Raw genomic sequence first — 25,392 nt, 5'->3', positions numbered from 1 at the left:
CCCAAAGCTAAGTGGGCTGTAGGGCTGTTCAGTTTTTATTTCAGGTGAAGTTTTGTAACAGGACCTTGACATTTGTCTGCCCTGAGAAATGCTAGGAACAGCCTTAATTGCTCTTGTAAAAATTTTCAATTTGGCCAACTTGTAAATCTTTCAAAAGCTGCAGATGATTCATATTCAGCTGAAAGTTTTAAAGGGCGTTAACAGATTATCACTGGATAATCTTACAGCTTTTCAGCACAAATTAGACTCCACTCCTACAGCTAGCAAGCAACAAAATATTTTCTACCCATTCACATCTTTCAGGTGTGACTGCGATTTCTTCAGTATCAGAAAAGAAAACTGAACTCAAGTATTTTTTTGCTCTGATATTTAGTTTGTGTCTCTTGTCTGTGTTAGTCCACTTAGCACCCACATAGGGAGAAAGGTACAGAAGTAAGTCAGACAGTTCGTGCATGATGTGCAGAACAGATGGACAGGGAAGGACAGAAAGAAGAAAGCTGATATAAGGAGAGCTTATTGCATGGCTGAGGAGGACAAGTGCCTGGGAACCCCTTGGCAGGAAAGAAGGAGCCTGGAGAGCAAGAACAGGGCTGAGACCAGCTGAGGGAGAGAAGACTCAAGACCAGAAACACCACTGCCAACAGCTGCTTTAAAGTAATAGGCTTTAACTCCTTAATTGCGTATTTCCACAGGCTAGTATCGTCCAAGGAACTTTCACACTCGGATCTTCTGTTTTCCATTAGTAAATATCCTTATGTCCCTTAGAGCATGCATGTGTAATTTTTTTCCAGGATATTCATAAGCACAGATCTCCGTATTCCTCAAGGCCCGTACAGTCACATCCAACTGCTAAGGACAAAGCCAGGCTGCAGAAACACTCATGGAACATTTTTACGCACCGGCATCTTTGACAAGACATGAACACCCAGGAGCTACTTCACCATGTGAGGACTTCGGGGGGAAGTTCTTTACATGCTGCCCAGCGAGGCTGTCAATGCTCCATCACTGGAGGTGTTCAAGGCCAGGTTGGATGGGGCCCTGGGCGACCTGGTCTAGTATTAAATATGGAGGTTGACAGGCCTGCCTGTGGCAGGGGGGGTTGGAGATTTATGACCCCTGAGGTTCCTTCCAGCACTGAACCCCCAGAAAGTGAGGCAGTGCGTGGCCTCTTCCCACATCTCCTCCAGGCTCCAGCTCTTCCATCAATGTGGGCAGGAGTAGCTCTGAAGCCTGTCCTGGCTCCTGTCAGGGTGCCGGGAGTTGCAAGACAGCCTCAGTGCCTCCAAGCCACGGCCAGACCTCCAAGTGACACAGAGTCAGGCCTGACAGTGCCAATGGAAAGCCTTTCTCCACAGCAGGAACAAGTGCCTCTGCAGTGCTCCTCACACTTTTCCAGCACGCCACCAGTACCCATAAATTATCTCCTTGTACAGTCACACAGATGGAAAGTGTCTGCTTTGCTGGAAAAAAAAAAAAGTCTAAACCAAAACAGTGTATTCAAAACCACGTGCAGGCTCTCTTCCATTTCCTTCCCTGGAAAGCAGATGAGAGCCATAGGCTATCATTCCCCAGTCACGTGCAGTTGTGCTAAGCTGGCATTATAGGAAACAGAGGTCCCAGGGGCATGAGCACGTTGCTAATTACTCAAAGCTCTTCAACATGTCCAAAGTATGACCACAATGTGAGCAATAAAGGTCTCTACGGAGAGTAATCACAAAAAAACAACAACAAACAAAATAGCACATATGCATTCAAGGAGTATTTCCAGTGATGGAAACAAAAGCACAACCACACCAATTAACAGGCTCTTTCTCCAAATAAACAACAAATAAACCTCCTCTCTCGTATGTCATAAATGCACGTATTACATACTGATACTGTTGTGCAACCATGCGCAACGGACATCACTCTTCTGGACAGAAAGCAAACTCCAAACTGAAGTCAAATAAATGACGAATCTGCCTGTTCAAGTCTAAGAAAACGAATGCAGCAAAAAGACAACAGGAAAGATTTTCAAGCACCTTACACACTTACCTTACACAAGTCTTGTACACTGCTCACTGTGTTAAAAATTAAGCTTTAAGTTAGCTAACAACTCAAAGCATCATCCAACAGGCTAAAACAAAAATGTTCAGTATGAATTAGGCTGTTCAGCAATGTAAACAGCTCACCTCTGTAATCCTACAGGATGCTTTTCAGTGCTGACTACATTGTATTTACAAAACCTGATACACAAAAATCGGCATTTTGTGACAATTACATGAACTGCTTTCACACTCAGTGCTCTGGTGACTGCTGGCACCAGTGCTGTGACCAGAAACAGCCCAGCCTGGTCCCTGGATAACTTGACCTTTTCCACTTCAAAACTGTACGTGTAGATTCTGCCACTAAAATTTCACCAGGAAATACTGTGAATGCACTGTAAGCTAAGTCCTCAAAACAAGGTGATGTGATGGCAGCTGACAGTGATACATACAGCAGAGCTCAGCTAGGGCTGCCATGCATATGAATTGCTGAACTCATTCTGCAATATGCTGCCAAAAGGACAGTACACATATGGAAAAAAAAGAAACGAGCTTGAATAAAATGGCAATCAAACAGCAGAAGAACAAATCATTGGAAAACAAAGCATTCATCTTTGGAAGACAAAGGAAGAAGCATGTTGGCTATGCACAGGATACACATGCCATGTGAAAAAACAAAAGAAAATCAAATACAAAAATAAAGATTTTCTAGGAAAATTGTTTTTGACCACATAGCGGATGTATTTGTGGTAAAATAAGCATTTGCTAAAGAAATCTCCACAAGACAGCATAATCTGGCTTGGCCTTTATTTCTCCACTTTTTTAATCTATTACAGCTGTTTTTCCAAATGATTACTTTTTACATTGAAGCAGTTCTTGTTTAATTACTTGAGGAATATGCATTTCTCTAATACAGTCTGTTTAATTAGCAACATGAAACTGCTGCATCATCTGATAATACCTTAGACTGAAATGACTGTTGGCTAATGAGGCAAAAAGTGTGACTTTATTATAGGGGGGCTGAAACAGGTGAACCATGAGGTCCCACTTCCACAGAAAAAACACATAAAGTTCAAGTATAAAACATGTATCATATTAAGAAGAGCTGGAACCCACCCAAAGTAAAATCTGAAATATGTTATGTCTTGGACATTAGCAAAATCCTTCCATCACAATGTGTGTTTTCTGGATGATTAGACCAGGGCTGAACAACCCTTTAACTAGCAATCTCAAAACTGAAGCAGCTTGCAATGTCTCCTAAAAGCAGAGCTTTCTGCACCTAAAAGCACTCAACTTCCTTGAAAGCCTTCACATGCTTAACCTCCTTCCTTCAGTGGTAATGGCCAAGGTGCCGCCCACAAGCTGCTTGCTGCTTTGAGGAGTGATTTGTCTTTTTGGACACACTGAGACAGGCAACTCCTTCCCAAAGATAATTCCATCTAATAATGCTCTCGAAGTAGCACAGGCAACCAGTTCACATGTTTAAAATTAAACTGAGATTTAACTACTATTTGCATTTTCCAATGTATTGTGAAGAAATACTCTATAAACCTACCTTTTATAGAAGCTATCACTTGATACAACAGAAAAATATAAGATCTAGAACAGAATAGTTATGTCCTGTAAATTAAGGAAAAATCTGGAAATATTTTGGATTTCAGCTGGCTTCTCACCTACTCAATTCTCTTTCTCCAGCTCACAGAACACTAAACAGATAGGCTGACACATAAGCAAAGTTTAATATACACACCAAGTCTGACAAATCCATTATCTCAGAAAAATCATGGGGAGGAAGAAGTCAACATTAATGTAAACATTAATCCTCTGTTTATAAACACAATTTCTACCTTGTTATTTTAACAATAAAGATCAGCAACATTGTCTGCCTGCATCTATGGGCAGCTTGAAGGTGGTATGAATCATCTGGCTTCGGTTTACAGGCTCAGCAGGGCAACTCCCCAGACACAAGACAGCAGGAGCCCAGCTACTCCCAAATTCTGGCTAATACAGTTCACTGAAGGGGGTATAGGTCACTTGTAAAGTCAGTCAAGTTCAAGTTGTATAATATTCCCTTTCTTAGCATTTGTTTTAATTATTGTTTTAATGTGTCTTTAGAGGTCTTTTTTTGCTCAAACAAACTGAGGTTCAGCTACAGGTCAAAAAGGTACATGCACAGAATTCAAACAAATTCAGTGTATGCAGGCTTGAGTTGGGCAACAATAATACTTCTTTATGAGCTTACAGTCCATTAGCATCAGATCCCTTCTGCTGGTCATGGAGCGGAAAGGAAGCTCTCCTGACCAAAAACAGGTGTCATAACCAAGACACATGCTTCAAAGCTGCAGCCAGTCCACACAGGACATCAGGAAGGGATTTCTTCCAAGCTAAAGAGACATCTTAAGCATTTAGTTGGCAAATGTCCTTCATGTAGAAAAACAAGGGGAGTCACCAAAACAGATAATTAGATGTGTAAAAATGCTCCCAGCCAAAGTTAATTTTACTTCCACTTTACTTTGCAATATAAGAGACTGCAAAGACCCTCTGGGCACTTTCCCCAAACCAATTTAGTGCTCATAGGACAACACTGTGCGTCAACATCCAAATTTCCCCTTGTCTCTCCCTGTGACAGCCACGGAGTCTGGAAAAGACACCTATCAGTGTGTGCATCTCCATGGAGCACAATGACCTTACAGACCCTGAGGAAACCCGTACAGCTTCACAGAAGACTTCTCAGGAAGCTGCTTTCACCTAACTAAGGTCACTGAGCTAAAACCCAGACTATTTAACAACACAACAAAAGAGCCTTTCTTTGGCAAATTGAATCATCTTCTGGATTTCATGAAATTATGAAAAGGTTGCCTTTTTGGAAAGCTTATTTGAATGGGATAGGATAAAGAAATTTGTCATATTTGTCATCATTTGTCATAATTTGTCATCTTCCCTCAAATATTTGTTAAGTATGTTTCCCTCAGATTGATTGTTCTATTCCTCTCTATGGAGAAAGTAAGCAGCACCTGATAAACGTTCCATTCGGTAAATAAGATGCTTTATCTAAGACATCATAATGCAAACAAGCTTTTACTATCTCTTACACATAAAAGAATTTCAACGATGTATTAAAAAGTTATTCTGTCTATGTAAACTCTAGAAATGCAGTCAGTACAGAGGTTTTAGGCATGGTTAGTGAGTATCTACAAGGATTGGTGACATGGGAATAAACAAAAATCCCTCCGTTATTTGGCAGCAATTTATCTAGGCCAGTTAGTGCAAGATGCAAGCCACAAACAGGCGAAAGAGGCAATAATAATAACAATAAGCCACTACTTGTATGTAAGCCACAAACAGGCGAAAGAGGCAATAATAATAACAATAATCCACTACTTGTATGTTGGCTCGCTGTTTGAAAATTTTAAAAATTCATAATTTACATAAATATTCCTTGCAAGAATACTCAAAAAAATCAGCACCAACCCCTTTACATTTTATTTATCTCTTAAGGAAAAAATATCAGTTACCCCAGAACAAAGATTAAATTTTGGTGGCATCCCTTTGAATCTCTTTATCTCTTCAACAGTTGCTCTTTCCAATCAGTGTATCTGGGCCCTGTCCTACACATGTCTGAGCAAGTTAAGTCAAGCAGTAAAGTCACATTGCAAACTAGCTGAGAGAACAGAAAAACAACAGCAACAACCCCTACAAATTATTATTCAGGAAAAAAAACAAAAAAACAACCAGATGTTATCAAAACATCAAAGTTAACCTCTCAGTTCTATCACAGTGAAGAACCTTCCGTCTAACAAAGTACAAAAATACAAATCTAGTACACCTAGCAAATATTTTATATTACTAAAAAACTGGAATTGCATCCCAAAGAATTATGTTTTCTTTGTAGATGCTAAAAACAGTAACAAGTTTCATCTCTTTCCACTTTTCCTCCAACTCTCAAATATGCCTGACTCTAAGGAAAACACATAATTAAGAGTGACATGTGACATCATAACTGCATTTTTGCAATGGGAACACTCTTGTTACTCTTTGTTGCACAGCTTGTCTGAATTGTCACATGAAATAATTGATGCTTACCTTAACCAGTGCATTTTCCTTTATTTACTGAGAGCAACGTGATCTTCAGAAATAAATAAATTGTTCTATTATAAATGGGATGTCAGACACCAGCAAGTTACTGCCAGCTTCAAAAACAAGGGACCATTCATAACTACAATTCATATTCTGTTCTCATTCTTCTGAAATCTTGGCTCCCCTTTTACCATCGTTTGTAACTGTCTGTATGTTGAAAATAGATATCTAACAAACAATGCCATTTAGCCTAAGACCAACTCCCTGTGTAGATTCTATTTAATTTGAGCAGTGTTCTTATTTCAATCCCCCAATCACGCAGAGTAACATCTTTTATCCTACTCTAGCCTGAAAACAAGCACATTTCCCCCACAGTTCTTTGCTTCCATAAGCTGAACTGTAAAATGTACAAGTGATTTTCTTGACAAAAGGTCTGATTTAACTGCATGATTTCCATCTCAGTCGCAAAATCAGCTTGTTAAAACAGCTAAAATCTAAATAAATTACATCATTAACAGGAAAAAGGTTAACTGAATAATCTCATATGTATATATACAAATATATATATATATAGGAAGTATACAGGGAAAAAAAAGGCAGTTCATCTAGCAGAGAAATAGTCATCTCTACAGCAAAACATGGCAGCCACTCAGCAGCTCCCTGCTAGAGCTAATAAATGGCTTTTTTGTTTGTTTGTTTGTTTGTTTTTTCCCAGCAAACGCAGTAACCCAATGGGAACTTTTATATGAGGACTTTTATGAAAGTATAGATGTTTCTACTTCTGTCTTGCTGGAGAGTGCTCTCAGATTCAAGACAGACTTCCTGGTTAGGCACAGAGGAACTATGACTATTTTAGTGTTCCGGCACTGGCAGACAAACAAACACACACAAAAAAGCAGGAAGACGCAATCGCAGCACTCAATCATATACAGGATATCCAGATTTAAGTCCTTGGCCTCCCTGCTCTATGTCTGGACATAATGGGAATAAAGAAATACCCCATTTGCAGCTCTAGAGAGTTGACCATTTCCATAAAAAGTTGTATAAAATTCTTTTACAATTGGAGTCTTATAGATACCGTCAGCCTGTTTTCAGCTTAAAGAACATCAGGCATTACATCCCGCTGAAGAACATCTTAAATATCCAACCTTTAGCAGAACAGAATGAAAGCTTCCCACCTGGTTTTACTCACAGTATTGGGAACAGTCTGCAAAAGGTGAGAAAACAGCCCTTCACCACAGGCTGAGGAGCCTTAGCAGCACCTCATCTTTCCCAGATGACGTATAGTTATGGATGACTGTCACTCAGGTAAAGAGTATTTGGCATTAATATGGAGACAATGCAGCCAAATTTATTCTCATTATGTCCTTCTATTGAATTGTGAATTTTCACTATTTCATTCTAATAACAATAATATATATTTATATATAGAACTATAAATAGGAAGCAAAATGGGAAGTCCCTTCCTGATTCCAGAACTGTACTGCAATGGAGCCATGCTGCAAGTCTTATCACTGTACATAAACCCATTTTGGCAGACTCAGTTCATTACAGAACAGAGTTTAGGTCTCAGATCTGTTGTGGAAGGCAACTTTGGATTACTGGAATGAATCACTGACAAGCATATTCAACGTGAGGAAATACACCCTATATTTTCTAACAGTTTCCAAATAGAAATCGTATGAGGGATACTGCCATGTATCAGAAGAGCAAAGAAGCAGCATGTTCAGACAAGAAAGAGCAGACTCAGAAGCCTGTTGGACACCTATCACCCCACTCTGCCTACCTTAGGCTGAGGCTCCTCAGGTATCCTGCAGTACACAAAGATGCCTCCCCTTGTGGAATAACCCTGATCAAAACTTATCAAATCCTTGCTAAAGACTAAGGTTTTACTTGCAAGATCAGAAGATGATTTTCAAGTAAATAAATGAACAGCCAGAGATGTTATCTCCTAATAAACTAATAGCATAAGCACTGAGTACCATAACAGAATTCTGGTCGAACAAACAGGTTGCCCAGAGATATTCAGGACCTTTCTGGACTCCTACCTGTGTGACCTATTGCAGGGTACCTGCTTTAGCAGAGGGCTGGACTCAATGGTCTCTTAAGGTCCCTTCCAACCCCTGCAATTCTGCGATAAGCAAACATCCTTCAAGCATTAAATACCCAATTCAAATTACTTTGTCAGCATGAAGACAACTTGTCTACAGTGTAATGCAGTTCCTGACTCTGGGAATTGCAAGCTTTACACTCCTAGCTGCAGAGTCTGCAGTCCACATCATGTCCTTTTTGTCTAGATGGGTTTGGATAACTACACTCCATTACAGCAGTCAATTAAAAACATAATTGTAACTTCCAGTCATAATCAAATTTCCTTATGTTAAGTATCAATTTTGAAGCACTTTCCAGATAATTCTTGTAACCAAGGAAGCCTCTGCAGCTATCCCCCTCTCCCTGCTAACATATATATTCAATAAAAATGTATTCAAAGAAAAATACAAGGGAGTTTTTAATCAATCTTAGAAAAAAAAATATTTTTAGAGTAATGTATTTTGAAAGAAAGATTACATATGGTGTGTTTCTGGCTTTCTTAAATAGTTCCTAAGTACTTAAATTTGCTCTGAGGTAAGGGAATTAACTAGCACAAACTTGTCACTGCCTAATTTAGCTGTGCACGAATGGAATGTCCAAACAGCAATAAGCAAAGATGTTGCATAAGCATAATAAATGAAGTAAATAAAGGTTAATCCCTTTTTCCTTTTTCTATCAGATGTAGTGTTTTTTTTTTTTAATCAAACAGTGGCAGAGGAAGCTCTATTACTGACCTTAACAATACTTTACATCACATTTCTCAAACAATATACAGATTCAGATGATTATTGCTGAAGCCATTTAACATAAACTTAATTGTATAGCTTTTATATACATTCTTAAGCTGTCCCTTTTGCAAAGATGCAGATTTACCATTATTTTTATCTTTTTTAAACACTAGGATTGATACAAATAATCTTGTGCAAGTAATTTGTCCAAAAACAAAGAAAACCACCTTGACAAGACTAAAGTTTGGATTTATAGTAAAAGTTGAACACCTTCAAATAAAAAAAAAAACTACTCAACTTTCAACTTACGAAAAAAATAGCAAGTGATTTGATCTGCCATCCCAGTTCAGAATTTTAGAATACCTATACAGCAGCAATGAAGGTTTGAACAGTTGCAGGAGTCCTGTAATTAGCACACCAGGGGAGTCTCATCCTCACTACAAACTGTGGTAATTCACCTATTTGTCCATTGTCTGAAGGCATGGAAGGATGCTGCTCTTTATTTCTAAGCAGACACCACGAGTGGCTGGTGCTTATGCATTCCATGAAAACACTGACCGTTATAAACCATATATATAAACCTACATCTCTTCTTTCTTTAATTCTGGTATGTGTTTGGCCCTAAAACTCTCACTTGCTTCCCATCTGCAAAAGGAGTTGTGAGAACTACCTACAAAGTGAATTAAAGTGTATTTTAGTGTAACTGTTACAATTCACTGATTAAAATTCACTGATATTCCCTCTGGAAACACACCTTTAAAAAAGAATTATCACAAGTGAAGTAAAACAATAGTTTAATTCTGATAATTTCTGAGAAAGCTTTTGAAATGACAAGGAAAACGCACGCTGACACAAGATCATGCAGAGCAGCATCTTGAGCAGAGAATCATCTTATGTTAATAGGTTTCATGCCAGCACATTAAGGAGCAAAAAGCATGTGATACACATAGTTCTACATGTCATTAAGAGCTTTGAATTCTGGAATCATACTGAACTACGTAACCCTGGATTTTTGTCAGAGTGCCCCAACACTGACATACTACATGAAGTTACAGCTGCTGCCATGATTACTGCTTGTCTTTAAACACTGGCAGCTCCTGCCCAAGTGGAAATATTGATTCCTTATGGATGACTCCTCCTCCACAGCACTACATTTCTTTGGAGATGGATTAACTGATAAAGACAGTTTCACAGTAACCGTCACTAAACAAAACAGAGTTAAACTCAGAGTCCTGGCAGCACGGATTAGGACGAGCACAGGAAAAGCATTATGCCAGCAATAACCTCAGCAACATCTCAAGCATAAATAAAACTGTTAACAATGCTGTCCAAAAACTAACCCATTAAAAGCTGATTTCACAACTCTGCTTCTCACGTTCTCTACTTCCTAGGTAGTATCTAGTAATAGACCTCGGTCTATGGCAGTGCCTAAGCTAGAGAGAAAGTAATTTTAACGTAGGACGATGATTTCTAAATTCCTGAAGATTTATAGATGAACAACAATAAGATAAACTCCCCTTCACATTTGAAAGTTTTCATACAGCTATATGAACAAGTAGTAAAATGCCCTTTAAGTAATAACACTTATTACTAATACACATATGCTAATACATGCTTTCTAATATATACTGTTGTAAATATACATATATATATTTATATACATACAAATACATACATGAGAAACAGACCAGAAATGATGAGAAGACTTCAAAAGTCACTTTCTATGCAGTACTTTCTGTACTATCAACTTTATCAAAATAAGAATGGCTATCCTGAGTTCAACGACGGGTCCAAATAATCACATCTCAACAAATAACAACTCTGGGAAGAGCAAGATCAGGACAAGCATATATGATATTATTCCTAAGAAGTCTCTTAGCATCCAACCAGACAAATCTTTTCAAGATCTAAAATATACAGACATCAAAAACTATTCAAAGATGCATTTACAAGAAATCAAATGGGAAGAAATAGCTACAGGCAATAGTCTCTTTTAGCAAGAAAGAATGCTGAAGATAGTGATAAAGTGTCTCCATAAATCCTGTCTTTGTTTCATCCAAAACCTGAACTGTACCAGCAGCCATACAGTTGCTGGTATACAGCAGCCAAGGGGCACCAAGAGGAACACTTTATTGAACTGGCTCCATTGCCCAGCATACACAACAATCTTCCATAAATTTCAACACTCTGACCACAGAGAGGTTTAGCCATGTATGTTTCCCTTCTGCTTCCTATGAGGACACACACTGGCTGAGCACCATGCTGAGGACTTGGAGCTAGAGAACTGCAGCATCAGGTGGTCCCTCAGCTACGCCCCTCAGCAGACATTGCTGCGATGTAACACGCCCTGTGAAAGTAACACATGCCCCAACAGCTCACTCCTCTCTCAATTCAGACTCCAATCTTGTCCAGACATTTGAGATGCTGGCCTGAACATCCTCTCCACACCACAAGCTTTGCTCGTTTGATCTCTACAGGGCACCACATGCAGGAGGGCTTGGGGTCAATGAAGTACAAGACAAAGGTGTGATGATATGGTCCACACTAAGTTGCCTTAGAAAATGTTTATTTGCAGATAGGGACTGTAAAGACCAATCAGTCTCCCAGTTACTTCCTGCTATGCTGTTGCAACACCAGAAAGCAATATTCAAGAACAAAACAGAGCAGATTGGAAGTTCATGTTTCAGTGGGGCACAGTTGAGTATTTCCACGAGAAAGTTCCAAGTTCATATGGGGCAAATGAGCAAAAAAAAAAAAAAAGAAAAAAAAACAACCCTCAAAATACATTTGAAAATAAAGCTGCATTGTTACAATGGAAATTATTTGCAAACCAAAAATTATTTGAGTTACCTTCTGGGGGTGGGGGAGGGAATTCCTCTGTGTCCATCCCAGTGTATCCACCACACCTTCAGCTGACTGAAAAACCCTGCAAAAATGAAGGGAACATTTTTGTACATGAATATCATTTCCAACTATACAGACACTCCTTTTCAATTTGGCCATGCTCATAGCTAATAATACGATGGAAGAGAGGAGATGTGCCTGGCTTCTTGCTTCAGAACACATCTAGTCCAAATTTTTACGTACATAGTTCTCAGTACTTGAGCCAGAAAGTGCAGTGACCTCAATAAGCCAGATGAATAAAGTTGAAGTTTTCAAACTATTTGGTACTCTGCAGCTCCCACTGTGACAATTACAAACAGATTATTAAAACATGCTATGTTGGTGTCTGTTTGGTGTACACATTCTGCTTCAAAATCATCCTGAGGATAATGCCAGAAAAATCCTAGGAAGATCAGAAGTTTTTATGATGCTTTTCTCCATTTGGGAATAAGAAATCCCAATTTTTAACTTTGGGTTGGGAGAAAGGGCTTTAATCTTAAAAATGTTGCCTGAGCCATTCTAATCCCACCTCTTCTGAAGAAAGCTGAAACACTTGTGAGCACTCCCCATGCACACCTTCTCTTTTCTCCAGTGGAGTATGGCTGTTTTGGAAAAGATAAACCTACAAAACACTCCTGTACTTTGCTCCTGAATACACACTAAGAGGGAGCGTACATTTTCCTTCCTTCCTCCAAGTGGTATTTAATAAGAATACTCCAATGTCATCCAGAAGGACAAACTGGCACACAACGCCCCCAAACCATTTTTGCTTTAAGTGGAAAGGTAGCATATAAGGGTAGCATAAGTTTTTGTCCTACTCCTGAGTCATCTATCGATGTTTATCTCAAGGAGTCAGTGTTTCTGCACACAAAACAGCTGAAGTGCTTGGAAAATTTCTGTAGCCAAATTATGGAAAGGTTAAGTTGAAGGAGATAGTGAAATTCAGGAATAGTAGAGAAATAATAAGCTAGATGAATTAGAGTATGGAGGCAAAATGAATTGCCAAGTACAGAAAAGGTGGCAGCAGCTGAAAGGATTGCCTCAAAATGCAACCCAGCCTTAGAAGGTAATCAAGTCCCTCTATGAAAACAAGTAACTTTGGAGCCAGGAAAGGATTCATGCACATACACAACATGTCAGTCACATACAAAATACTCCACTGAGTGCTTATACTACACAGCATGCCACCAAAATCCTCTCTCATTGCATGTTCTATCTACAGAGCTTAAAGGTTGTTCCTACTTACAAAGTTCTGGAATGCATTTTGCCTGAAACAGTCAGGCAAAATATGGGAAAAATATGGTTTGAAGAGAAGGGTATTTTTCTTAATTCTTTTATTTCTTTATTCTTTTAAAGAATAGATCATTCTTTACAACCATCTCTGAAACACATATTTTCAAATCTGAAACGTGTTGGCAAAGCTCTGGAAGTTAGTCTCAGCACCTCTGCCAAATGCATCTTTAGGAAGGCATCGTAAAGGCCCTCTTATTTTTTTTTTTTTATTATTTATTTCAATTTTAAACAGGATGTCAGTTTTTAAACACATGTGGAACTTGCTTCAACAGTGATTTTAAAAATACTCTTCTTCCCAACAAGCAACCCTTACAATAAGCATATATAGAACTGTGGAAGCTTTCAACTTGTTTTCTGTTTTGATCTAGCTCAGTGACATGCTTCAAATTACACAGGAATTGTGTAGAGGAAGGACACAGCCCCAGTGTTAGAGCCCTAACTGCTGACCTGCTTTCTCTGATAGGAACAGTGTGGTTATTCACAAGAAGAAAGATGTACTTTCTTACTTAAGAATGCCTTATGAGTTGACTTATACATTGCATTAATTCAAGTTCCACAGATTTTTCTATGCATTTACATGCCGAGATAAATGTTCCAGTGGCAAAGAGAGCTTGTGTGCTGTGAATTTTGGTAATACTCCTCATAAAGATAAAATAATCCAAATTTTATGTGCCAGAAATAACCACACCAGTGTTCATGGAACATTCTCCAGCAGCACCATACATAAAAATCTTTTACTCTTCTGTTGAGAGATCAGGGAGCTAACTGAAATCAAAGGGATTTAAATCAAGATTAAGCCAGGCAATTCATTTCAGCCAGGAGTACACAACTCATGTGGCATGTGTTTGCTGCAGTACTTTTTCCCTATTGATTCCAGCAGTTGTGACCACTAACAGAAGTCTCAAACTGTGCAGATACACAAGTTTAAGTGGTAATCACAGAAATCAAATATCAAATCAAGTTGGGAGGGACCACTGAAACTTCTCCCCTATACTCAAGACAGGTGTATTTATAAAATTAGATCAGGTTGCTTTCATCTCCGCACAAATTCTGAAAACCCTCCAAAAGATGGAGATTTCTTGCCCCTGCACCTCACTAAACACGTCAGGAAGAACTCTTCCACCACATCCAGCTGGGATTACCCTTGCAGCAGCCTGCGACCATCACCTCTCATTCTTTTGTTGTGCACCTCTGAACAAAGTCTGGCTCCATCCTCATTACAACTCCTCCTGAGAGAGCAGAGGACTGCAATTCAACCGCCTTAGTCCTTTCTTCTTACAACTGCACAAACTCTGCTGCTGCAGCATCTCCTGATCTTTTCCAATACCCCAGCCATGGCAGCCCTCACTGGCCTAGCTCCAGTTTGCCAGTTTCTCACTCATACTGGGTCCCAAACTTCACAGTATATACCAGATAGAATACCACCAGCATTGAGTAGACTTCACACAGTTTAACACAAGATCATTTAAGAAATTTACCTATGAGAATACCAAAAATATGTTTCAAAGTAGCGAATAGAAAACAAAAAATCTATTAAACATGAAACACAAGAGCTATTACATTCATGTGTATTACATTACAAAACTATCAATTTGAACAGCTTAAAAACAGGCTTGAAATACTGCAAATGAAAAAAAAAAAAACATTTTACCAATATACAATTTCTTTTTTCCTCATTCAAAATTGATTCCTCAAACACACGATTATCATTAATTAATGACATAAACAACTTCCAGGCTTCACAGCAATCACAGAAACACAAGTGCAGAAAGAACCTCCTGAAGTTCACTAACCCAAAGGTTAAGATTTCCCACTAGCTTCCAGCTTCCCATCTACTCAGTACTCCTTTCCTTCTTTCTCCAGGCTCTGGTGAAGAGTGGGTGTTGAGGACCATAGTGGTGGCCTACTGACAGTTTCCTTTTCATCTTTTTCCCCTTTGTGACCCAACATACAGCAGATACTAGGAATAAGACCAAGATACACCCAATCCTTTGACAAAGGCAGGCAACCCTTTTTGGCCAAAAGACTAACCATCACTTCCACTGTCTGCTTCCTGGTACTCTCACTTGGCCCCCTCCTGTCACACTATTAAGAGCAGTAGGCAACATTCATATTTACAGACTGAAAGTAGGAAAGGAGCTCTCCAACTTAACAAGCTCTCAGTTCAACTCTCCACTCCGAACACTCAGAAACTATTGTAGAAGCCCTAACACTTGTACAGTGAAGACCAGGGGCCTGGCACGTAAGACTGAAATTCTGCTTACACAGACAATGGCAATTTTAGCAAAGAAAATAAGACCTGTCTGAAGGCTACAAAAGAAAGCAGTACTCCTCTCTGTGACTCAGTTTCCCTCCCATGGCACTGCTGAAATTATTCCTGATAAGCTTTCCTACCTCCAGGACTAGAAGGTCTCTCAGATGAGGCTGCACATCAAAAATTTCCTCTAATTGTGCAATAAACAATAGACCACCAGTTTTCAGCTACCAGGACACAAATAACGATCAACATCTGCATTTCTACTCCATAAAAACTAGTTTCTAGAAGTCATTACTTACGCAATAGTCAGAAGGACCAAAGCAAACATCTCCAAAGCTATAAGGCAGCCCAGTGGTCAGAGCTAATGGCACAGTTATATATCCACTGAACTTGACAGAGACACGCACTGCCAAGATTTCCAATTCTAAAACCTAAGAACAGTAAAGGCTACATGTATTTTCTTTAAGGAAAGTGAATTGTAACTGCAGAGATACAAAGATTCTTCATTCTTAACAGTGCAGAAAAAAGGAGCAAGCTAGCATTTTTAAAATAAAAACCAGAAAAGATGAAACTAGGAGACTGATTTCTGAGGGACCCTGACTCAAAAAAGAAATCTTAGTGTAGCTAAGCTGCAAAGTAACTTCTCTGAGAAAGCCTGTGATACTTTTGTGTCCTTGTCAATACTCAATATAACTGTGTTTCGGAGGCACAGAGCAGCAAGAACAGAAAATAACACAGGAGGAGGAAGGTTAATTTTTGTGTGTTTACTTTTCCATATGTATAAACATAAAGCCTAATTTGTGGCTCAGAAACAGTCAAGGGAAATTTTCTTACCAGCCACAATGCAAACATGGTCAGATTTGCAGATGCACATTTTTCAGAGCACAAACAAAATCCACTTGTCTGCTGACTTCTCCCACCACACTTTCTCACACCAAGCAGCATTCTGCTCAAAGCTAGAGAACAGCATGGCAGCGAGCACTGAACAAGAATCAATCCACAGGGACACTCTGAGAACACAGCTGAAGATTGGTATTCTCTTTCTCCTTGTCTTAGAGAACATCACTTACAACATTCTTAACCTAGACTGAATTCCTGCTACGTACATCATCAGAAGAAAGGGAAAAGAAGACAGCGAGGATTCCATTTGCAGATTTTTCTGAAAACTCCTTCTTTCTCCTAGAGAAAAATACTGTTCTTGTACCTAGATAGAAGTCTGATAATTTGAGATTTATGATCACTGTCTGCAATCCTGCTTTGGACCTGCAGTTGGGGGTGAGCTGCCAGGAAGACCTCCCAGTGTCACTCTTCCCCAGGCTGAACAACCACAGCTCCCTCCAGCCACTCCTCACACAGCAGCATCACAGCCTACCATTATCATTGCAGTCTTGTGCTTGGCTTGCTTCACTTTATCCACATCTTTCTTGTATCAGGGCAGGGTGAGCCGGGGACAGAACACTGGGTGCAGTATTTTAGGTGTGGTTTGACAAGCACGGACTGAAGGGAAATCCTTCCTCTTAAAGAAGCTCTTCCTTCCCACAAGCACAACCTTGCACTTGTCCTTGATGGCTTTCCCAAAGCTCTTGTCAGCCTGTTCCTCTGATCTGACCACCTCCTGCTGATCTCATCCACTGCTCTCCTCTTTGCCTGATTTGCTGTCACTGGCAAACTTCAGAAGCGAGGACTGGTCATGTTTCAAGTCACGTAAAATAGTAAAAAGACTACACTGTGCAGCAGATGGCTGGTGCAAACCTCGTGTCACCAGCCTCCAGGCTGGTTACGACACACTCAGCTACTCAGTTTTCACCCCTCTGGTAGCACATCCACATAGATCACAGTGGTATTCTGTGAACAACCTTGCTGAATCCAAACCAAATGTTAACCCAGACGTTAACAAACATTAAGCTCCGTAGCACTAAGCTGTTTACAGATGGGGAAGCTGAGACCTAGAAATATTTATGAAATAAGGGGAAATATGGATTAAAAGTAATTAAAACCAAGGAACAGAACAGGTTCCTGAGTGTGTCCTTGGGGAAATGGACTTTTGCTGAAAAAGCCTTTGGTTCTTCTGTCTCTCATGATGGGAACAGCTTGAATACACACAGGTAAAACAGGAACATCACCCTGGGTTTTGGTTTCCATCCTAAGGACCAGCTGTATCAAAACAATCACAGGCACTAGAGGAACTACAAGTAATGCCAGGGTCACACACCTTTTAGTCAGGACTGACGCCTTTGTTCTATGAAACTAGAGGATTGTGTTGCCAGCTCACAACCGGGATCTTCTGTGTCACACATCCAAATAGAAATATGAACACTAGGAGCTCATAGAAAAAAATGCTCCAAATTTTGTTGTAATCAAGTAACTAACATCATCTGGAAAAGCAATCTTGCTTCCAAAATTTTATCTTACAAACTTAATTCAAAATACTCTCTACCAGTATTGGAGATTAAGTACTACATTTGCTGGAAACACTCTCATGAAGGTTTCTAAGTCAAAGAAGATCCTCACATGCTTCATGACACCTCAATTCTGATGCAAAATTATGTATGATTTATATGTATGCATGCTACAATAACAGACAGAATTATTATGCAGAGACTTCTTAAATGTTATTTACAAACATGCATTTCTCTAGTACTTCTGATGAGCCTCACGTGTAGCACACAGTACGTCTGTCACAGGAGATGCTTCAGCCTCCCAAAAACTAGTTTGATTTCCCAGCAAATCAGGTTCACACTACACAAGGATCCTGATTTCTTGTCAGGGGAGAATAAACAGGACTGCAGGGGATATCTTCTGTAGATAGAGTTGGTAATTTTTCTTACCTAATCCATTTCTCCACTCAAAAACAAAGGTCAAACCTGCAAGCCTGCTGGTTTTACAACCACAGGTTGTCATTCAAGATACTGACGGCAACTGTATCAGGAGATGTATCAGAAGCTCTTCCCAATGACTCAAGTGAAATGATACACTGCACAGAAGATTCAGTTCCCACAGCTTTAGGGCAAACCAGTCCTGACAGAGCCACCTTCCCTAAAAATTTCCAGTTTTTTGGTTACTACTGTCCTTGGAAGAGTAGCAACCATTACTTTTGTTGTTACTACTTATCCCTGGGGGGCGGGGGAACATTACAGATAATTATATCTGACCATTAAGAAGTGTTAAAATTATTTTTTTTTTTTTCACCTTGTAACTCAAGTTATTAAGAATGTAAATACAGACTCTTATTCCTGTGTTTCTAAAGCAACTATCTGGAGTAAAATATGGAAGTACATTTTAAATCATAAATTAAAGTCATAATGCATGACTTAAGAAAATTAACACAGCTTTCATTTCTTTGGATCTTACAACAGCAAAACATTACTTAAATAGATAAGAAATTAGGAAACAGCCATTAAAGACTAATTAGAGTAAGGAAGAAAAGTATAAATTACATATGCACAGAATAGCTCTCATCTTCAAAAATATAACAATAAATAAATTGGAGTGCAGTCTTCCAAGTAAGTTCTGCACCTAGTTCTAACATCATTGGTCTCCACAATTTCCCTGATTTGAAAATGATTAATTAGCTCACTTTTTAAAAGAGTTTTTGAGACTGAAAACAGACGATCCTCGGCTTGCAACACAAAATATCATATATAAAAGGGAACTCTGGGCATCAGACACACAGAATGCTTTGAAATGGTGTAAAATACCAAGTCCTAGGCTGAAGACACGCTTTGGTCCTAGCAGAAGATGTATGTATTTGCTCTTTTTTATAACTTATCATCTAATCTCACAGATAAGGAAATAACATTTATCCCCTTGAAACTGTATACTTGTTATGTATATTTAATGAGATGATCACAAGAAACAGCTCTGCAATCGTAGAAGATACATTTTCCCAACTTTGTAACTAGAAACAACATCCACATTATTTCTGCAATCATTTTGAAAGCATTTCTAAAAAACAGACCAGAGAACAGAAATGAGAGTGAACGTTTGACCTTGATCTTGGATCCTAATAGCTTGGATTCATGGTTCAGTCCCAAGTAACAAGTGCTGTACAGAACAGTAAGTCACCGAAGCAGACATTCCCCAAGATAATACCCCTATTCACCACTGTGTAAGTAGAACAATTTATTTTGCTCTGGTTAACTGCTTCACCCACACATTTGACATTAAGCTTCAGGCTTCCTGAGCAGCTAACGTGTAGGACATGAATCAGTGTTGTCCAGTTATGCATCACTTCCCACATTCTTGCTGATTTGGGCAGTTTCAGAATAAAAACATGAATCCAGTTTTTGATTGAAAAACACAGGTTTGCAAAAATATTTTTCAAATTTTGCTTAGCACGACTTATTATTGTTCCCTTTGAAAGCAACTTGTACTTTCACATATCCCTGGTCTCAAAATCAACTTCAGTATTTTGATGAGAGTAAAAGTCAGAGTTCTGACTACAAGAAAACATCCAAGAGATGTAAATCTCAAAAGAAGCTCCTTCCAGTGCAGCAGCTTCCTTCCACAGGTGCTACTGATCACAACTGCCCAGATTCTGCTCTCTTCCTACGACATACACACACAGTGATCTTACTGAGAAAGATATGGAAACAGACAGAAAATTAAATCATAGTTCCATAGCAAAACGTAGTAAAAATTTGGCTTTGCCCTGCTAACATACATCCATTCTCATCACAAGAGCACCTCTCCTTAGAGCACCCCTGTGGCCTTCCTCCCTAATTCCCAGGCTCGGTTTTGAACCCCCCCTAGATCAGTAGGTTGAGGGGGCCATGGCTCTCCTGCATTTTTCCACTCTTTAAAGTACTTATAGAGCCAGAACACAACTTTTCAGTATGAATTTTCCACCAGCAAGGTAGCAAGGAGATTTTATACAAGTATGAACAAGGGTGAAAAAAATATCCATAGTGAGTTGCTACTATAAGAAAAGGAGGTCTTGGATGTCAAAATGATGCCTCACTCCCACTCTGCAGAATACACACAAAATGAAAGTAATTCATGACACTATCACTGAAGCCTCACTTCCTGCCCCTCTAGAACTTACAAAACATTCCCAATTAACTTTCCATAAAGGACAATTGCTGCAATATTTATTCCACAAGTAGCCAAGCACAGTATGGAAATGCAGTTGCAGATTAAAAAGCCGCCAAGAAGCTGAGCTTATTTAGACAGATTCAAAAGTGCCTTCCAAATTAGAGGCCATAAAATGATTTCCCACAATATCCCTTATACAGTTCTAAACTAAATCTGTAAAATGGACAAACCTGATGAAACAAGAAGTCACCTGACAGAACCGGAATGAACACAACTGTCCCACATGCAGAAGGAAAACTGAGTGTTGCACACTGCTACTTTCTCCATGACTCACAAAACTGAGGGCAGAGTGGTATTAAAAAAGCATGAAGAATGTAACAACCATAGCTCTGTACAGTGCATACATTTTAATCCAAAATATCAAATCAAAAATATCCCTTCCCTACAGACTGCAGAAGTTGTTTCCTGACTTGTTCAGAACTAGACTGAAATTTATGAATTTTTCTACAGCAGAGTCCAAAAATAATTTCTACTTTATATAGAAGCAATTAAAATACTTCCTGTTACACAAGTGAATAATGTACTATTCCCAGTTGCAACAAATTCTGTCAACAATTATGAAGTCTGACAAAAGTTTTTTAAGGTTTAGAGAACTTTGCTGTCTCCTTTCAAATGTCTATCAACTACACAAGGACCCCTGAACAGCTCAGAACAAAATGACAGAGTCCTCTGACATCGGTCTTTCTTCGTAATGATATTTATTGGTGCTGACACTAAGTACATTCAAGCAAAAAAAAAAAAAAAAGAAAGAAAAGCAGAAGAGAACCATCCCACAAAGAAGTAAATACTAGTGTATTCTAGCAAAAAAAAAAAACCACAATCATTTATATTATTATAAAATAATAATAAAATCAGTACAAGCTTTTATACTCATAAAACAACAACCATTAAGTAAATACAAAAAAGTACTGCTGAGAGGAGTGATTTATGTAGATATTAAGGGGGATGTTAGGGATGCTAAGAATCACCAAAAGCCGAGATATAGATGCTGAGAGTCACCAAAAGCATTTTCAAAAAGTTGCGACTTGACATTAAAAATTCAGTCAACTAAAAAACTAAGGCTATGCGCCTCATAAAGTTCAGATCTTGGAAATCTTGAGTTAAGACATGCTATAGAACTACTGAATTTAGGGCAATATTTGATGTATTACTGAAATTTCAAGAAGTTCCAGAAATTTTCTTTTTCATTTCATTCTGCTCTGAGAAAGGATCACCAGAGTTGACGCGGGCAGATCTGTGCCCTCTCTGCAGAGAGGAACGGCGGTTTCCGGCCAGATGGGGGCACGGAGACAGGGATCTGTTCACAGGGCAGAGTGTTTCCCATGCTGTGGTGCTCTAACCACTGACCTGTCAAATCCAGCTGCCCACAACCTGCACAGCTGATGTCACAGTCACAGTGACAACCACTGTACAGCGCTATGGCTCCTCTCCATGTCCTGCCACAAACAGACTGTAAGACCTAGGGGATCCTGCTTAGACAAGTGCTGAGCAGGAACTGCTGGACAGCATGTTCTCAGAGTTACAGAATCACAGAATGGCCCAGGCTGGAAGGGACATCAAGGATTACAAATCTCCAACCCCCCTGCCACAGGCAGGGCCACCAAGCTCCACATTTAATACTAGACCAAGCTGCCCAGGGCCTCATCCAACCTGGCCTTGAACACCTCCAGGGACGGGGCATCCACAACCTCTCTGGGCAGCCTGTTCCAGCACCTCACCACTCACTCTGTAAAGAATTTCCCCTGACATCCAATCTCAATCTTCCCTCCCTCAACTTAAAACCATTTCCCCTTGTCCTGCAATTATCAACCCTTTCAAAGAGTTGACTCCCCTCCTGTTTGTGAGCTCCCTTTAGGTACTGAAAGGCTGCAATGAGGTCACCCTGCAGCCTTCTTTTCTCCAGGCTGAACAAGCCCAGCTCCCTCAGCCTGTCTTCACAGGAGAGGTGTTCCAGCCCTCTGATCATCTTTGTGCCCTCCTCTGGATCCTCTCCAACAGCTCTATGTCTTTCTTGTACTAGGGGCTCCAGACCTGGATGCAGTACTCAGGATGGGGCCTCACAAGAGCAGAATTGAGGGGGACAATCACCTCCTCGTCCCTACTGGCCACTCTTTTCTGATGGAATCACATGAGTTAGAAGGGAACCTTAGGGCTATCCAGTCCAACCCCCCTGCAATGGATAGGGACACCTACAGTTACAGCAAGTTGCTTACAGTTCCATCCAGCCTAGCCTCGGGTGTCTCCAGGTTCAGGGTATCCACCACCTCTCTGGGCAACTTGTTTGTCCTTCACTACCCTTATCATAAAAAAAAAACCTTTTTTCTTATATCCAAAATAAACACATTTTCCAGCTGTAGCCTGCTTCCACAACCCGTTCTCCCCCGCATACACCCATGGTTGTCAGCCACAGAAACCCCACATGCTGGACACAGAGCACCTGCCCCATCACAAGCCTCATCCATGCCCATATAACATTCCATTTTTCATGCAAAAGTAAATCGAGCTGTGCCCAGATTGCACTGAATTCTCACTGCAGAGCCTTCATAAATATCCAATTTCAAGGCACTGTCTAAAAAGCTACTGTTCGTAGCCAGATAAACACACGTAACTAGTTCATGGGCTGCTGAGCCAAGGGGGTGGAAAGAAGAAGACAAGATGGATTAAACCAAGCAAGTCAGACAGATTATCAAGATCAGAGTGCCCAGGTGACAGGAGCAGAGGAGAGCCAGCAGCCTGACCTGCAGCTGCCTGGAAGAACGGCCCCAAGTTCCAGCAATGAACCTTATGCCTTCTCAGTACCAACAAAAAATCTTACACAAAAAAATTATATATGCATTTTACTGTGACAGTGAAGTTGTACAACTGAAAATAATAATAACAACCCATTTTTATCTTGCAGTTAAGCAAGATTAAGTTCATACCTGCCACCACAAGACAAAAGCCATGCTCAGTAGCTGTGGGTTGAACAAACACCAAAATCACAGAATTCAAGACAGATAAAATCTTGGGTCAAAATGACACCACCAGACGTGCTGTAACACAACCCTCTGCAATGGACAGATTCTTAATACCTGTCCCCTCAAGCACTCACTCCTGTCTGCTGGCAAAGCCCACCAGGCCAATGCGTGCACTCAGAGCTGCTCCTGAAATAACTACACGCTCTGGGGTCTCCACCAACAACTGTGTAGCTGCTCCGATACCTAATTACTAACAAATGAAAGACAATTTTAATACTTCCTTCGGAAAAACAAACAAGTCGTTACTACAGCACCAAAGTGTTTTCCCTTGTCTCGGGAAAGGCAAAGCAACTGCAAACCCTCATTACAAAGTCGGTGCTGCATACACGGGCTTTGTTTTTTTAAACAGCGTTCCGGAGGATAAGACAGCCGGGTACCGCCGAGCCGGGTACCGCCGAGCCGGGTACCGCCGAGCCGGGTACCGCCGAGCCGGGTACCGCCGAGCCGGGTACCGCCGAGCCGGGTACCGCCGAGCCGGGTACCGCCGAGCCGGGTACCGCCCTGGGCCGAAGGGCCGAACGCTGCCCCGCACCCTGCGCCCACCACGGCTGGATGCCGCCCGCACGAGCAGAGCCCGCTGGAAAAGCGCGCAGCAGAAACTTCAGGAATGGGCGCGCGGCGTTCAGCAGCGACCCCCGCGCCCAGCATCCGCGTCCCAAGGGTCGAACGCGTTCCCCCAGCCGGGCGGAGCTGTGTCCCGTTACCCTCGGGACTCACCGGCGCCCGGCAGCCGCCCGCCTCCCCGCGCGGCCCCGGCCAAACCATCCACGTCCTCAGCCGAGGGCGGTGCCCACCGCCCAGAGCACCGAGGCCGGCGGGGCCCTCCCCGCTGCGCTCCTCCCCCCGCGCCGAGCCGGAAATCCCGCCGCTCCGCTCCGCGCGGCCCCGCTCCCGTACTCACCGCCGGGCCGAGCCGCTAAGTCCCGGCTGGGCGCCGCTCGCCGCTCGCCTCACCCCCAGCCCCGACCCGCCGCGCCCCGCCCTCTGCCGGGCCTTGCGGCAGGACCCACCACCATTGGGGCGGCGCGCAGTCCCGCGGACGCGCGGTTGGCGCAGCGGCACGCCGCTCGCGGCGGGGCGGGCCCGGACCCTCCGCCCCCGGCGGCGCTGCGCGGGGCCCTGCAAACGGGGCGAGGGCACCTGCCGCGCGGATATCGGTGCCGGACGAACGGGAGGTGTACGCGTCTCGCTGCCGGGACGGAAAAGTTGGACACGTGCGGAATACAGAATCATAAGGTTGGAAATTACCTTCAAGATCATCTAGTCCAACCGACCTCCCATCACCATTGCTACCACAAGCTTCTAAACCGTATCTTGTAGCTCCTCCTCATCCAGACGCCTCTTGACGTTACCTTTTCTATTTTATTTATCCCAGCCTCGTCCTTAGGACCAGTACATTAGCATGCTAAGCCACGGTGGCTGTTTTAGAACTTAATCTCATTTGTCACTGGAAATGCAGGCCTCCTGTAGTTTGCAAAAAATCGAACTTGTTTCGGCACAGCAAAATAAAGGTTTCTCAAGGATACTGGCATCTCATCCCTAACACACAGGTCTCATCCCCGACGCAGGTCAGTGCTGCGAACTGCTCCCCTTGGTGCCTCACAGTAAGAGTCCCTGTGAGGCAGTGTCTCTGAGCCAACCCCCAGTCCATCATAGCTGCCTGGGATTAGATGTAATGCCTATCCCTAACATACCACTAACCATTTGTATGCCCACATGAAAACAAGTCACAGTCCCCTTTTATCAAAATTTAAAAAAAAAAAAAAAAAAATTACAATTATTTTGAGAATGTACTCTACAATATAGCCACGTACACTTGTTACACCTTGATGAAAAACATTCTTAAATACATTATAATTTTATAATTCTTCAGTTCCTGATGTAGGAGCATAGAATCGTTTGAGTTGGAAGGGACCATTAAAGGCTAT

At 41.2% G+C, this 25,392-nt stretch overlaps 1 protein-coding gene across 5 annotated transcripts in view; it reads right to left on the bottom strand.

The window, feature by feature from the left end:
• Nucleotides 1-24,445, bottom strand: part of ARHGEF10 (Rho guanine nucleotide exchange factor 10) — a 108,616-nt gene extending 84,171 nt beyond the window's left edge. For 4 of the 5 annotated variants that reach the window (XM_052697048.1, XM_052697075.1, XM_052697085.1 and 1 more), the window contains exons 1-2: nucleotides 24,366-24,445; nucleotides 11,771-11,846 (exon numbers count right to left, since the gene is read on the bottom strand). In XM_052697048.1, the coding sequence (XP_052553008.1) occupies nucleotides 11,771-11,807 (37 nt within the window). In that variant the 5' untranslated portion in view covers nucleotides 11,808-11,846; nucleotides 24,366-24,445. Of the gene's footprint in view, nucleotides 1-11,770; nucleotides 11,847-24,181; nucleotides 24,289-24,365 lie in introns of those variants that run through there. The other variant, XM_052697057.1, reaches the window with a different exon arrangement.
• Nucleotides 24,446-25,392: the final 947 nt, after the last annotated feature.

This window comes from Tympanuchus pallidicinctus, unplaced genomic scaffold (assembly GCF_026119805.1).
Source record: "Tympanuchus pallidicinctus isolate F22 unplaced genomic scaffold, pur_lepc_1.0 scaffold1, whole genome shotgun sequence".
Lineage (NCBI taxonomy): Eukaryota > Metazoa > Chordata > Aves > Galliformes > Phasianidae > Tympanuchus > Tympanuchus pallidicinctus.
The sequence above is the reverse complement of the archived record's forward strand: the minus strand, read 5'-3'. Positions and strand labels throughout refer to the sequence as shown.